The following is a 13,711-nucleotide window of genomic DNA, read 5'->3' on the forward strand; positions in this document are numbered from 1 at the left end:
TCAATCCATCTGTGATTGAGGACTTTTCTATGTGTTTGTGCCAGAGGCAGTGGAGCCTCCACCCAACTGTTGTTTTCTAATGCATCTATCAGTTACACCCATAATTGTTTTGCTGGGTTTTCTAAGTAGATGTCTTTCTTTAGAAGAACACAGTTTCTCGTTCTGCTTACATTAGTGTGATGTCAGCAGTGCTTTGAAGAAATGCTCACATGACAAACTGCTTTCATGTCTGTTATGTCTACAGTAAGCTGCTTTATTGTTCTCGCAATCTATTCATTGTTAATGCATACGTGGCCAAATAGACCCCAACTTCTATGTTGGTTTAGTAGTGCTTTTAATGCGATTCCACTTTTACATTTAGATACACTCAGTGGATGTTTTAATTTAGATATATTGTATGTGCAGTTTATCCATATGCTCTTTCTAACTGGTGAATTCAGCTACACAAATTACAAACATTGCTTACGTATGTATTCAAATTCCCTATTAATACTCAATATTTCATGTGTCAAAGCAATTCTCCACAAACATTTAGAGACAAAATGTAGCATAGTGTAGTCATTATATCATGCAAAATGTTAGCTCTCTCCACACATAACATTGTTTAAGTAAAAACAAAACGCAGCAGAAACCTATGCTTAGACTCTCATAACTTATGAACATAGTTGGCTGTAGCAGATAATACAAAATAATAGTAATGCCATGGTATTTAAAAACATTTGTTTTAGGCAGACTAAAAATAAAATTAAAAATAGGAAATGGTTATTCTAAGGGGAAAAAATCGAAAAAGCCACCGCATTATGCTTTCTTTACCCTTTCCAACACTATTTGCATTAATGAATATGCCACTCACTCATGTTTGTAAATCAATGCTCTTCTTAGTTAAGGACGAAGTCCGACATAATAAATATTGAAAGGTTCGCTATAGAAGGCATTTATTGCCATCTGCTGGACAACAGAGCAAGTAGACTCCTAGAGTCACTGCTGTGTTTTGCTGCAAGATGCATTTATCAGTGCGCAAACATAACAGGAAAAATAACTTTAAATAATACTGAAACAAAACAGACATGCAGAAGTTGTATGGAATGGTGTTAGAATAAAATTCTAACACTTAAACCTGCATTTTACATTTGACGTCTGATCGCTGTTTACAGCAAGTGCTGCATATGATGACTCCCTAGAACTATATGTGCTTCTATTAAACGTACTATTAAATTAACATCGAGATTAAAATCCTTAATCTCCTCAATGCAGTATACGAGCTCTCCGTAGGCTCACACGTTAGTATTACGTAATGGATTTTGGGTCCTACACGGGAGATGTAGTGCGGTTTATCATATGAAATTCTTGGGGTGGACGGAGCATGACGTTTATGAGAACTACAACTCCCATGAAGACTTTCGCCGCCGGTTCTACGCTTGCAAAAAGTAAACCTTTGCCAATGGGAGCTGTTCGATTCTAAAAGAATCGACTTCGAGTCCGAGCGCTGGAATGATTACAGAATCGTATTAATTAACGAGTCGATTCAGCGCAACGGATTGTAGTTAGGACGTAATGAACATCTGGCAAATAATGCTGTTATTTGAATCGTTTCTTAAACGCAATCACTCGGGATTATTTCTTAATTTGAAAGTAAACACGATTTTGTAGCATGTGTGAACGGCTCTACACTTTCAGCTCCTTCAGTTCAGTACATAAAATCAACCTCGACTTTTTATGTGTGAGCTGTATTTCTGAGTATACGTATTTGTTTGACGGAATGGCCCACCAGTAAGAGCAAAATATTTCTGTTTTTGAAAACTTAAGCTTGCAGTCGACTCTTGAGTCGAGGAACCGATTCTTTTTAGCATCGACTCCTTGTTACCAGTAATCCCCAGCTACTGTAGTGCTACGTTGCGAGTGGAGGAGTGCTGCGGATATTTAAGTTTATAGGCTTGTTTTTCTGTTTGTTTGTTGGTAAAACATGGACAATTCCGGCAAGGAGAAAGAGGCCGTTCAACTGATGGCCGACGCGGACAAAAAAGTGAAGTCTTCAGGGTCCTTTTTAGGAGGAATGTTTGGGTAAGATTAGCAGGTGTGGGTATTTCTGGAGCGGGATTCGGGGTTAACGTTATCCGCTCAGGTCGATCAATCAAGTTCTGTGTTTAGCATATCGTAAGCCTTGCCTACCAGTAAATGTTAACCGTTTAAGCATTTAAAAAAACCTAATGGGTTTTACCAGTTTGCCAGTGAGGAGACAAAGCTTGTGTAGAAGGATGTAGATGTGTTTACTGTGTTTTGCTGATTTGAAACTGCTGCAGGCTAACACGAGTGTTTCTCTGTAGGAGTCGTGAGCAGTCCTGTGTGTTTTTATGTGGGAGGATTTATCAGACATTGTGAACTGCCACCTTATGTAAAAGAGTGTTAACATAAAGGTTATTTTCTATGTAGCGTGCCTCTTAACTCATATTTAAACACGATTATAACATTAATTCTGTGAAAGACTGTTAACAGTCAGGTTTTGTAATATTACAGGATTTTATTAGCTACTTACCAGTTTCACATGGTTATCTGTTACTAAACTAAGCTGTGTTAAAAGCAGGTTTGTATGTTAACTACGATGTATCCTCCTCTATCTCGTTTACGCAGCATTGGCGCAGTTACACTGCGTTATTCTCTGAGCTGACACCATGTAATGGTATCTCGAAATGGACAGGTGATTGTAATATCAAACAAACGTACGAAGTCATAGTTGTCACTGTCGCTTCCCCAGTTTATTCAGTATTATGTTACCACTGAAATTGGGGATGTTGGTTGCCTTAATACAATAATATATACTGTAGGTAAAGCTTAAAGATCACGTCTTCATTTTAGGTTGAGTTTTCCCTCTGGGGCCCACGTTTAGGGTGGTTTAATGTTCCATAATCACAGTTAATATTCACATGAATGTTACACGTTTTTCAACCTCTGTTAAACAGGCTGTTTATGGTCCTATACCTTCAACACAGTTCTCATTGCCTGGTCTGTATCAGGCTTAATTAAAATAACTGCTTGATCTGAAATGCTCCTCATAACCGTGAATGGGTGAGACTAAACTCCTGTGTTAAAACTACTGTGTTTAACTACGTTAAAAAGAAAGAAATGGGTTTTAAATATTTGGATCTTTTAAATGGTCAGTTCCTGGCAACAGTCCAACCCCCAATGACCTATGCAGCATTAGGGCAGCTCTGTTTGGATCATAGCTTATATCCAATCATAAATGTCCAATATAACTTCATTTTATTAAAATGTATGTACAACTGTGTCATAAATATTAAATCTCACTTGTGGAGAATGCTTTGGTTTGACTGGTGAAAGTTGTGATGGCCTATTTGAGTCTTCCCAAGAGTCTTCAAGCCCCAGTCTGGGACTCACATCAATCAGCTTACAGTCAGCAAGTGTATATATACTCTAAAAGCTTCAAATATTCAGACCAATACACAGTCCTTGCAATTCAGACCTGCCCTATATAAAGCAATCTGGGATTTTTTTTAAAGAAAATTATATCAAGCCAAAGCAGCCAATTTGTTAATTCAATAAATGACATGATTGATTTTGCAACTGTTTGCTGTCTGTTGCACTTTCCAGTGGGAATCATAAAGTAGAGGAAGCCTGTGAAATGTATGCCAGAGCGGCCAACATGTTCAAGATGGCCAAAAACTGGAGCGGTGAGTGTTGTTCACATATATGAATAAGTTACACTGAGTTCTTAGATTAAATGCCAAAAGTTGGAAGACAACTTCTTGCTTGTTGTTTCTTTGAAATTAAAAGTATGGGGTTTGTCAGTTTGCTGCAGTAACAGCCTGTGCTGTTCTATATAGGCTTTACAGTAGAGGTTTATACTTTGCTTTGAGGATATGATTGCGTTTAATCAGATAAACATTTGCGATGTCAGAAACTAACGTTGCTTAGTTCTGGATAAAGAATGCCACTGCAACTCATCCCAAAGGTACTGGCTGATGCTTCATTCAGTAAATGTGGGTTTTATACTACTTCATGTGATGGGTGGCCTTGGGCATGGTGACATTAAGCTTGTGTGCAGATGATTTAGATATTGCTATTAGAAGTGCTTTTGCATGCAGATTATACAAATGCATGCCTGATCAATGAGTGCACATCTCCAGAAATGAAAAATCACTTAGGGGTTGTGTCTCCAAATTTAGGACATACATTATTTTGCGATATATGACAGCAGTTTTACAGACACGTTTTACAACAATGAAGAATTTAGCATTAGAATTAGAACTTTTAATGTCATAAAATCATCATCATGTAGTGCATAATGTGTTTGTTGATTTTCAGCTGCAGGGAATGCATTCTGTCAGGCAGCCAGATTACACATGCAGCTTCAGAACAAACACGATGCTGCCACCAGCTTTGTAGATGCCGGAAATGCTTTCAAGAAGGCTGATCCACAGGGTGAGGGCAAATACAGTTGTTTGTTCAGCCCTCTACATCTATCATTTGCATATTTCTATATGACCCTCTGTTTTATTTCATGGTTTCCCCTTGGACAGTTGGGTACTGTGTATAAATATAGACTTCATTAACAAAATTAATTATCCCCCAAATGTAAATAAGTCCAGTCTTCCTATACATTATGCAGCAAAATCATTTATTTATGTATTTTTTTTTTTTTGTTCAAGTCCTTTTGTTTTTTTGCATTTGGCGTCCCAATGTGAGCTTAAAGCCTGTAACAAACATCTTATGTCTGATTATGTCTTGCTAATATTTCCTTCCACTCTTCTTTTAATGCCTACCATAGAGTCTATCAACTGCTTAAATGCAGCCATCGATATTTACACAGATATGGTAAGGTGAAGGTACTTTGCGGTCAGTGCAGACTGCTCCTGTTAATATCAGTACATTTGTTTATGTGTGAATATAATTTGCATGCATTTGTTTGTTTAACCACGGTTATTTTTAATGTTACACTTTGCCAGTATATAGCTGTAATACATTTAGTGGCAAGTCACATGGGGTTAACGTTTCAAACGTTTGTTGGTTTATATCTTTGAAGTTCAGTCGTGATATTTTTATGGATACATATAAAACTGGTTGTTTATATCAGGCTATTTTTAAACTTATTTGACCTTCTGTTCTTCCCTTAGGGACGATTTACTATTGCGGCTAAACACCACATCACAATTGCTGAGGTATATGAGTCAGAGCTGGTTGATATTGAGAAGGTATGGTATTATGCAAATTCAGTACATTTTTAGAATTTAGTGTGATTCATTGTTATTTCTATAAATATAGATATATACCTGATAGAATGCATGTTGCTATTTAAAGAAATTAGAGTATCCTGCAATAATTGGAGAGACAAATTGGAATTAAGAAAGTTTACAATAATATTTGCTTCCAGGCAATTGCACATTACGAACAGGCTGCAGACTATTACAAAGGGGAGGAGTCCAACAGGTTAGTCTATTCAACAGTGGCTTTTATCTTGATGTACCTTTTTTAGAGCAGACTATATAGGTTTTCAGGGTTGTGTCTGACCATACTTCATTTTCCTGTGCTAGCTCTGCGAACAAGTGTCTCCTGAAGGTCGCTTCATATAGTGCCCAGCTTGAACAGTATCAGAAGGCCATTGAAATCTATGAACAGGTAGCATACTAAAGACCCCTGTGAAGATTCTGTAACAATGACTGTTTCCTCACAATGAGCCCTTACACGTCTATCTGAACACATTTCAGGTTGGAACAAACACCATGGACAATCCCTTACTGAAATACAGCGCCAAAGAATACTTCTTCAAAGCTTCCTTATGTCACTTTATAGTGGATGAGCTGAATGCAAAGGTTAGGCTTTTATCAGAAACATTAAAAAACAAAGTACATAACCTTTCATGGATTTAACTGTGCTGATTCATTTTTAAATCTGTAGCTTGCTGTTGAGAAGTATGAGGAAATGTTCCCAGCGTTCTCCGATTCAAGAGAGTGCAAACTTCTGAAGGTTTGTAAGTTCTATATATGTGTGTATAAAAATTTAAACAAAAAGACATACATACCCTAATTAATTGAACTCTCACCTATACTGCTACTTCCAGAAACTCCTGGAGGCTCATGAGGAACAGAATGCAGAGGCTTTCACAGAAGCAGTAAGACTTGCCTTTTATCTCATGATTCTGAAAAAAATTGCTTCAAAGATAAAGTATATGCTTTGACACCATGGTTTGTTTTTATATTACAAAATAATTCACGTTATTTAGTAAATATAAATACAATATATCACTAATAGCAGGATGTGTTCTTGTTTCTTTTCCTCTACCAGGTGAAGGAGTTTGACTCAATTTCACGCCTGGACCAGTGGCTGACCACCATGCTTCTGCGCATCAAGAAAACCATCCAGGGTGACGAGGGTGACCTGAAGTGAAATTGGGTTGAACCATCCCAGGCATGCCAACCTTACCCAAAACATTTCATATTTTTGTGCAATGGCCAAGTCCAGGTTTCCTAGTACAATGTCAGATTTTTTGCTGCAGCCTTTATAGAGGATATATTACACTGATTTTCATAACATTTAGACTTATTTGGGACTGCGAAACTTTACACTTCCTGACTTAATAATGAATGTGGTTCTGAATACACAAAGTGGTGTAGTTCAGTTTAGGGAAAGCCAAGAATAACCTCACAACCTAACAAGCTGGCGTTGGTCCTGCTAATTAAGTTATCACTGGAGTTTGGATTGTGAGTGCTGCATGACATGTACAAATGTAATTATGGATTTAGACAACCAGACACATTTATGTAGGTAATGTTGTTCTATTGATTTATCTTTTTTTTTTTGTTAACAATCTGTACTCAACCCATTCCTGTTAGTATTTATAACGGTATGTGGGCCTGAGTCTGAACAAATGTACCCTGTTGTTCAGACTTGGGTGACTATGCCGCTGTTACTGTGTGTGTGTGTTGGAGAATCCAGGAATGTAAAAACTTGAAAAATTAGGTCTATACAAATGTAATGAATGTCAGAAATTATAATCTCCATAAAATTAATTTATGAATTCCAGTACTTTGTTTCATTTTTAATATTTATTTACATACCAGGTGTTACTTTCTTATTTTTATTGCTCCCTATTATTACTGCTTGCAGGGAGTGGTTTGCAAATTGCACTCAAAGTATTTATACAGATGAAAGCAAACGTTATTCTTTGTTCTTGGTCAGCATATTGAACTTAACAGTTTGCAAAACCCACATATAACCTGTGTCATTGTGCTGTGTGTGTTGTGAATTCATACTTCATGCAGCACTTAGGTTAGTGCATTCTCCATAGGGGTGGTCCTTAGTAGCGCATGTCACTGTATATGTGTAAGTGTTGTGTTGTTTCTCACAGTGTCCACTGTTTTTAAAAAGCCACCAAAAGAGGTGTACTACATACTTATCCAGATACTTTCTGACTGAGTAGTTATCTTGTTGAATGTCTGTATAAAGTACAGAAATAAAATACAATATTCAAAATTATATCATTGTTAAATGCTTTAAACTTTTACATGTTACATCCCTGTGTTTCTGTAAAACAGAATAACAAAATGAAACATTCTTTCTCATTTTAATTCATGGACCTTTCAAATTAATGGAAACAAAATGATACAATGTTGTGCAGTAACTTAACAGTTCTAACATGATGCAGCCTACATTTAATTAATTATTTAGATTTCTCTATAAGAAACATATGCAGATTTCAGATCATTCTAGAGTTTTCTTCTTATAAAAGGCATTGATTATGATAAGATTTAAACCAGGCACAGTGGAAATGTGGTCATTTTAAGGTTTGCCTGCTAATATGAATTAATGTACTGAGGAAGTCATTTTCAGGAATCATTCACATATCTAGAAAAAAGCAGTCACAGATATATACACACACCAAGGCAGGGGAGAATGTTTAGAGTACCTTAAAATAGTGTTTTGTTCTTTTTATTAAAGATTCAGGAATACTCCGCTATTCTTCTATTACCATCTGCATGACGTCTGTTTATGTAGTCTGAACAGATTTAGTTACGTCCTGATGGGAGTCTGAATTTTGTACCTGTTGAACCTGCTCCAGTTCTGACTCTGCTGTTATGCATTCAGTAGTGGACAAATTTACTTCAGCTGGAGCCAAAAGGGCTTTTGTGACTGTTTCTCCTGATGTTACTGATGTGACCACTGGTGCCAGCATGGTGTCAGAAACTGTTGCTGGATCAGAGAAACATACTGAGCTGGATTGCGGTGTTGGCTCAGAGATGGAATGTGCAACAGAGATAGGAATGGAAAATGGGACAGTAACAGGAATGCCAACAGCAGAACTATCCAGAGAAATGACACTGGCTCCATCAGCAGTAACAATGGGCTGCAATTGTGTACCAGCAGGCACCTCAGTTTGAATAACTGTTAGGCTGCCCAGTGCTGTATGGCTGACCAGTGCTATGGTGCCAGGGCTGCTCCAATCCCCGGGGATAGTCACAGGCTCCTCAGACACTGTAACTATCTCCTGGGACTTTGGCTCAGTCTGCTTCACATCTGCCTGATCCTTCTCTTCAGACACTGCTGTATTCTCCTTCTTCAAAGAAACACTTTTGGGCTTCTTGACACGATCCTCCACATTGCCTTGCAGCACAACCAGATAATTCTTCCAAGGGGTGTCCTTGTCATGAGTCTGTGTATAACAAAGTGGACAAAATTGTACATGTGGAGAAATATATATAATCTGAGATTCAATCATGCGCTAAGTTTTATTATCCACAGAAAACATTTCTGCTATAATTTTTTTTATCATTTGATAACTCTGTTTTTTTGACAGTATGAACTTTTCAGGACGAATCAACCAACATTTACATCAACTATACGTTAATTTACAATTCATTGCTTCCTCTCCTGAAGCATTTTCGGAGACACATTTGTCTCGTAATTCATTATAAACCTATCATCACTATCATCATCATTATTTCACTATTTAATAAGTGGCAATAATATTTACATGTATGTTGGTTTATGCTTTTTGGAAATTTTTGTATTGCTTATTTTCTCCCATTGTACTATCATCCATATAGAATGTTCATTCAATCATTCATTATCTGTAACCCTTATCCAATTCAGGGTCGCAGTGGGTCCAGAGCCTACCTGGAATCATTGGGCGGAAGGCAGGAATACACCCTGGAGGGGGCGCTCATATAGAATGTTAAAATATTAAAATATTTATTTAGTAGAGAATATTGCAATTAAATATAAGCTATATAAACAGAACTAACCACAAAATTAAACAATTTGAATGTCACCTGTGATTTATATTGTAGATTTTCAGATTGGGAATATGCAAATGAAACAAACTCATCAGACCTACAAAAGACCTGTCTAGTAGAGATTTCTAATCAAAAGAACATTGAAAACGGTGTATTATCAGTGTCACATGCTGCCTGTGGAATATATCTAGAACCTATTCAACTGGTGACTATATGGAAATTATAATACTATTATATGGTAGCTAGCTATATGGTAAGCCTGGGTAAAATTCATTTGATAATTCTTGACTTAAGAAACAAAGATTGCATGTGTAAATATACAATATACCCCGGCCATTCCCATGATATTTGACCATGGTTTAGTTATAAAACCTATTTATTATCTGCTCAGCTGCTGACAGCTCACCATGGTGTGTCTGCGGACAGTTGACTTGTCCGTAAAGGTCCGGCCACACATGCTGCACATATATGGCTTCTCTCCTGTGTGAATCCTTTGATGCCTCTGAAGAGCATTCAGCTGAGTAAACTGCTTATCACATTCCTTACAGTGGTAGGGCCTTTCACCTGAAGAGCACCAACAGACAGTAAAAGTCAGTGATCGTATTTGTATATTGTCTGTGTGTGGCAAGACACGTATGTGGTTAATAACATGCACTCTAAATAAATACCTGTATGAATTTTCATATGCTGATGAAGTGAGTTCCGTTGAGCAAATGCTCTTCCACAGGTTTCACACTTGTAAGGCTTGAAACCAGAATGGATTCTGGCATGATGTTTCAGGTATTCTTTTGATGCAAAACTTTTTCCACAGTTCTCACACATAAATGGCCTTTCCCCTATTAACAGAAACACCATTAACATAATGAAGTGTGTTTTATATGAAATATACTCTAGGCAGAGATAAGACATAGACTTACCTGTGTGGCATCTCTTATGGTAAGCCAGCATGTGGTTTTGTGTAAATTTGGCATCACACAGGTCACAAGCAAAAGGCTTCTCACCAGTGTGGATCCTGTGATGTACATCAGTAGCAGTATGTCATGAAAAACTGAGGAGAGTCCAGTCTACTGGATTTCATATTAAAGCCATGCATAGAGGTCAGTTGGTCAGGAATACCTACTATATACAAGCTACAATTGCCAGCCACTTTATTAAATATACCTGTATATGTGATCAGTCATGTAATTATCAAATTATGCAACTGTGTGGCAACACAACAATGCATAAAATAGTACAGACACAGATGAAGGCTTAATTTATGTCTTGTCTAATACCATATTGATATACTGGCATTATTACCTTTGGTGGGTCTTGAGTGCCGAGCTTTGGGAGAACCGGGCTCCACATTCAATACAGCTGTAGGGTTTGTCACCTGTGTGGGTCCTCTCATGAAGAATGAGTGCTGTTTTGGAGCTTAGGGATTTACCACAGGTGGGGCAGTAGTGCCGTTCAATTCCACCCTCATGAACCTGTCTCCTGTGTCTTGTCACATCCTTCTTGCGTTTGAAGGCCTTCCCACAGATATCACACGGGAAGAGTCTCTCATCACTGTGCACATGTCGCTCATGGATCTTTAAGTTGCAACGGTTGGCAAAGGTTTGCTGGCAGATCTCACAGCGATAAGTGGTGTCAGTATGGATCCCATGACTAATCTCAACATGCTTCAGGTAGCTCTTCTCATAGCGAAAAGAACGAATACATTTCTGACAGTTAAACTTTGCACTCCCTGTCTTGCATGCCTTTTCATTTCCGTCTGCTTCCATGATTTCAGCTGGTTCTAAGTTCTCTTCTTCGGGAGCATCATTGTTGTAAATATATGCTGATTCAGAACCACTGTCAGTAAGAGCCTCCTCTGGTAAAATCTGATTTCTAACATTCTTAGGCTGTGTTTCACAGGTTAGTAATGACTCCTCTTGTGGTGTCCCTGATTCAGCTCGGCTTTCTGAAGCTCCAGGCTGAGATTCTGCTTTACATGCCGTCTTTTTCTTTTTGAGTTTCTCTGAGACTTTGCGGCCTGCCAACCTTCTGCTACTCCTCCGGCCCTGTGAGGCTAACTTTTTCTCCCCTTCAGTGTCTACTGTTAAGGATTTTTTAAACTTTTTTTTCACAGATAGTTCTTTCTTTTTTAGCCTTTCACATCTTCCCCTTTTTAAGTTCACTTGTCTTTCAACTTCACCAGTGCAGGGGCTTTCTGAATTCAGTTCCATCTTTGCATTACAAGCGTCTACTAGGTGTTGACAGTCCAACAGCTTTGCCATTTGTAAAATGCTGCTAAGATAGCACTTCTTTACTTTTATTTTTCCAGAATAGGCAAACTCTAAGAATTTGTTAAAGGTTTTGTGTGGAATTTCATTCAAGGATATTTTTTTCTCATTTTCACCAGATAAGAGAGAGGTCTTAAAATGTCCACTGGATGCAGCAAGTACAATTTGGTGGGCCTCAAAATTTTCCACCTCCCCCTGATAGCATACTTCAACTGTGATGTCGCACAGGTTTCCAGTAGTTCTTAATTTCCACATTTCCCCAAGTAAGTGTTCATGATAATGGCTGGATATGAGCTGAATTACTTGTGCTCCCATTGTTGTTGACTTTCTGAAAATTCATAAAGAAATGTAACATGTAAAATTTCTAATTCACTTTCATGGGGCAATGCCCTTATTTTACTCAAATACTTAAAATGACACCTCAAATATGTCAGTAAATCAAATATTATTCACGACATTTTAAGTAACAGTAGAAAACATTTGCAGTCCTACCACTCCACTAGTAGAGTGATGTAGTTTTAGTTAAACCCTTAAAAATGTCTTATTTAGTGAAAGCAAAGGCTCTTTAGGACCGTGAAACCTCAAAGACATTTTAATGCATTAACTGCTATTTTCTAGTATGGAAATAATAGATAACTTTATAGCGTTAAAATGATTTCAATGTTGCTACAATGTCATGAAACCACATATAAACATTTTAATATTAGTGTTGTAGAAGAGTGAATCATCTAAACAGAGCTGAACTAATGTGGTATTTTGTAAAGGAAAGAAACGTTAGCAACGTGTTAGCGCGCCGCCTATTCCCGTGACCAAGATATACAGTTAGACAGTTAAATACACAATATAGAGGATACTTCACTAAAATTATTTGCACAATCTTTAACCGTAACTGTGTCGCTAGCAACAGCAGCTTTATAAACCTAACCTTAGCTGGTTTAGCTGAAGGCCACGCTAGCATAGCAGCTCAGAGACAACACTTTGTTCTCAGATAAAAACATTTTATTGTTGCTGAAGTGAACGGTGATATTTACTGTGGGAAACGAATCGCCCAGTAACAAAAACGTGCACTTCTACGTTATCTACCTACTATTTGTGATACACGTTTAGCCGCAAAACGAATCAAAACATTAGGAACTAGCTGAACAGTTTTAGCTCAGAGAGCGTAACATTAGCCTTAGCGGGCTATGAGCTTGAAGGAGCCCAAGAACTAGGACAACATAACTTCATTTAAAAACAACACAAGTCGTCTATTAAAAACCGCGGTTTACTGGACTTGTTTAGTGTTCCCTGAGCGCTCAAGCCCTGAAAGGGTGTGGTACAAAGTTGTTACTGAAATCTTACCGTAAGCCCGGTAAAATGGCAGCCCTTCACAAATTCACAGCGGCGAATAAAAGGTATTTCCTGTAGAAATCGCACCCAGCGCTGAGGCCGCAGCCATGTTGTGGTTGGGGGTGAATTAAGGGACTTAAAACGTGAGCCTAAGGGATTTCAACCCTCAGAGAAATTAAAGCCAAAGTCCCTAAAATGAGCAGGATTTATATAATCATTTGTGACTGCATTACATTAAGATGATTATTTCCGTATATTATTGTTCCCAGCAGTGATTGTGGGGATTCAGCTTTTATGGGCCTTAGCTCTTATAGTTTTACACAACTGCCTGTAACAGCACCAAGAAACTCAGGGAAATTTGTTTTTCAGTTCACAGATGAGACGTGTGGAAAATACAGTCTGGCAAGTAAATAAGAAAAGAATGATGACATAACTGATGACTGATGACAAAACTTAGTTGAAACCAAGTTATTTTACTGGACATGAGACATTCCCTTTATGCTGATAATAGATCAGTTCTATAAATGCTGAGACTCTGATAAAAATGGGTTTGTTGTTTCGGTCAGCACTTGTAGTCCTCATTTATATGTTAAAAGAACGAAAAATGAGTTTGGATACCTCACCCAGAGGAATAAATTAGGTAGTCGCGCGGCAGTTTGCTATGTATTCGCCAGTTTCTTATTCGGATTTTCTGTTCCACCTTAAATGGTGCAGTGGTTGTATTCTGTTGCTGCCTGATGATGGCAAAATTCGAACACAACTTCCATACCGTGGAAAAACTACACGTTTAGCTTCTTTCATTCATATTATCTCTATTTTCAAAGTGTCTCAAAAATCTGAAAGGCTCACTAAAGATACAATATAACAGACTAT

General features: G+C 37.8%; 2 protein-coding genes across 3 annotated transcripts; one reads left to right on the forward strand and one right to left on the reverse strand.

Moving 5' to 3' along the window:
• The first annotated feature begins 1,835 nt into the window (after positions 1-1,835).
• napbb (N-ethylmaleimide-sensitive factor attachment protein, beta b) lies at positions 1,836-7,421 on the forward strand. 2 transcript variants are annotated; one of them, XM_066676444.1, is made up of 11 exons: positions 1,836-2,061; positions 3,607-3,686; positions 4,321-4,437; positions 4,784-4,830; positions 5,130-5,207; positions 5,387-5,442; positions 5,547-5,631; positions 5,721-5,825; positions 5,911-5,979; positions 6,074-6,124; positions 6,298-7,421. In XM_066676444.1, exons 1-11 carry the CDS (start codon positions 1,964-1,966, stop codon positions 6,397-6,399), a joined length of 888 nt encoding a protein of 295 aa, XP_066532541.1. In that variant the 5' UTR covers positions 1,836-1,963; the 3' UTR covers positions 6,400-7,421. The 2 variants fall into 2 exon arrangements, with proteins under 2 accessions (XP_066532541.1, XP_066532542.1); XM_066676445.1 differs by lacking the exons at positions 1,836-2,061; positions 4,784-4,830 and having other exon boundaries at positions 6,298-7,420.
• A 13-nt stretch (positions 7,422-7,434) lies between these two features.
• Positions 7,435-13,205, reverse strand: gzf1 (GDNF-inducible zinc finger protein 1). The gene is made up of 6 exons (XM_066676443.1): positions 12,851-13,205; positions 10,545-11,837; positions 10,163-10,257; positions 9,914-10,081; positions 9,652-9,809; positions 7,435-8,662 (listed from the first exon to the last, which is right to left on the reverse strand). The coding sequence occupies exons 2-6, from the start codon at positions 11,822-11,824 to the stop codon at positions 8,000-8,002; spliced, it is 2,364 nt and encodes a 787-aa protein (XP_066532540.1). The 5' UTR covers positions 11,825-11,837; positions 12,851-13,205; the 3' UTR covers positions 7,435-7,999.
• Positions 13,206-13,711: the final 506 nt, after the last annotated feature.

Source organism: Hoplias malabaricus, chromosome 7 (genome assembly GCF_029633855.1).
Source record: "Hoplias malabaricus isolate fHopMal1 chromosome 7, fHopMal1.hap1, whole genome shotgun sequence".
Taxonomy (NCBI): domain Eukaryota; kingdom Metazoa; phylum Chordata; class Actinopteri; order Characiformes; family Erythrinidae; genus Hoplias; species Hoplias malabaricus.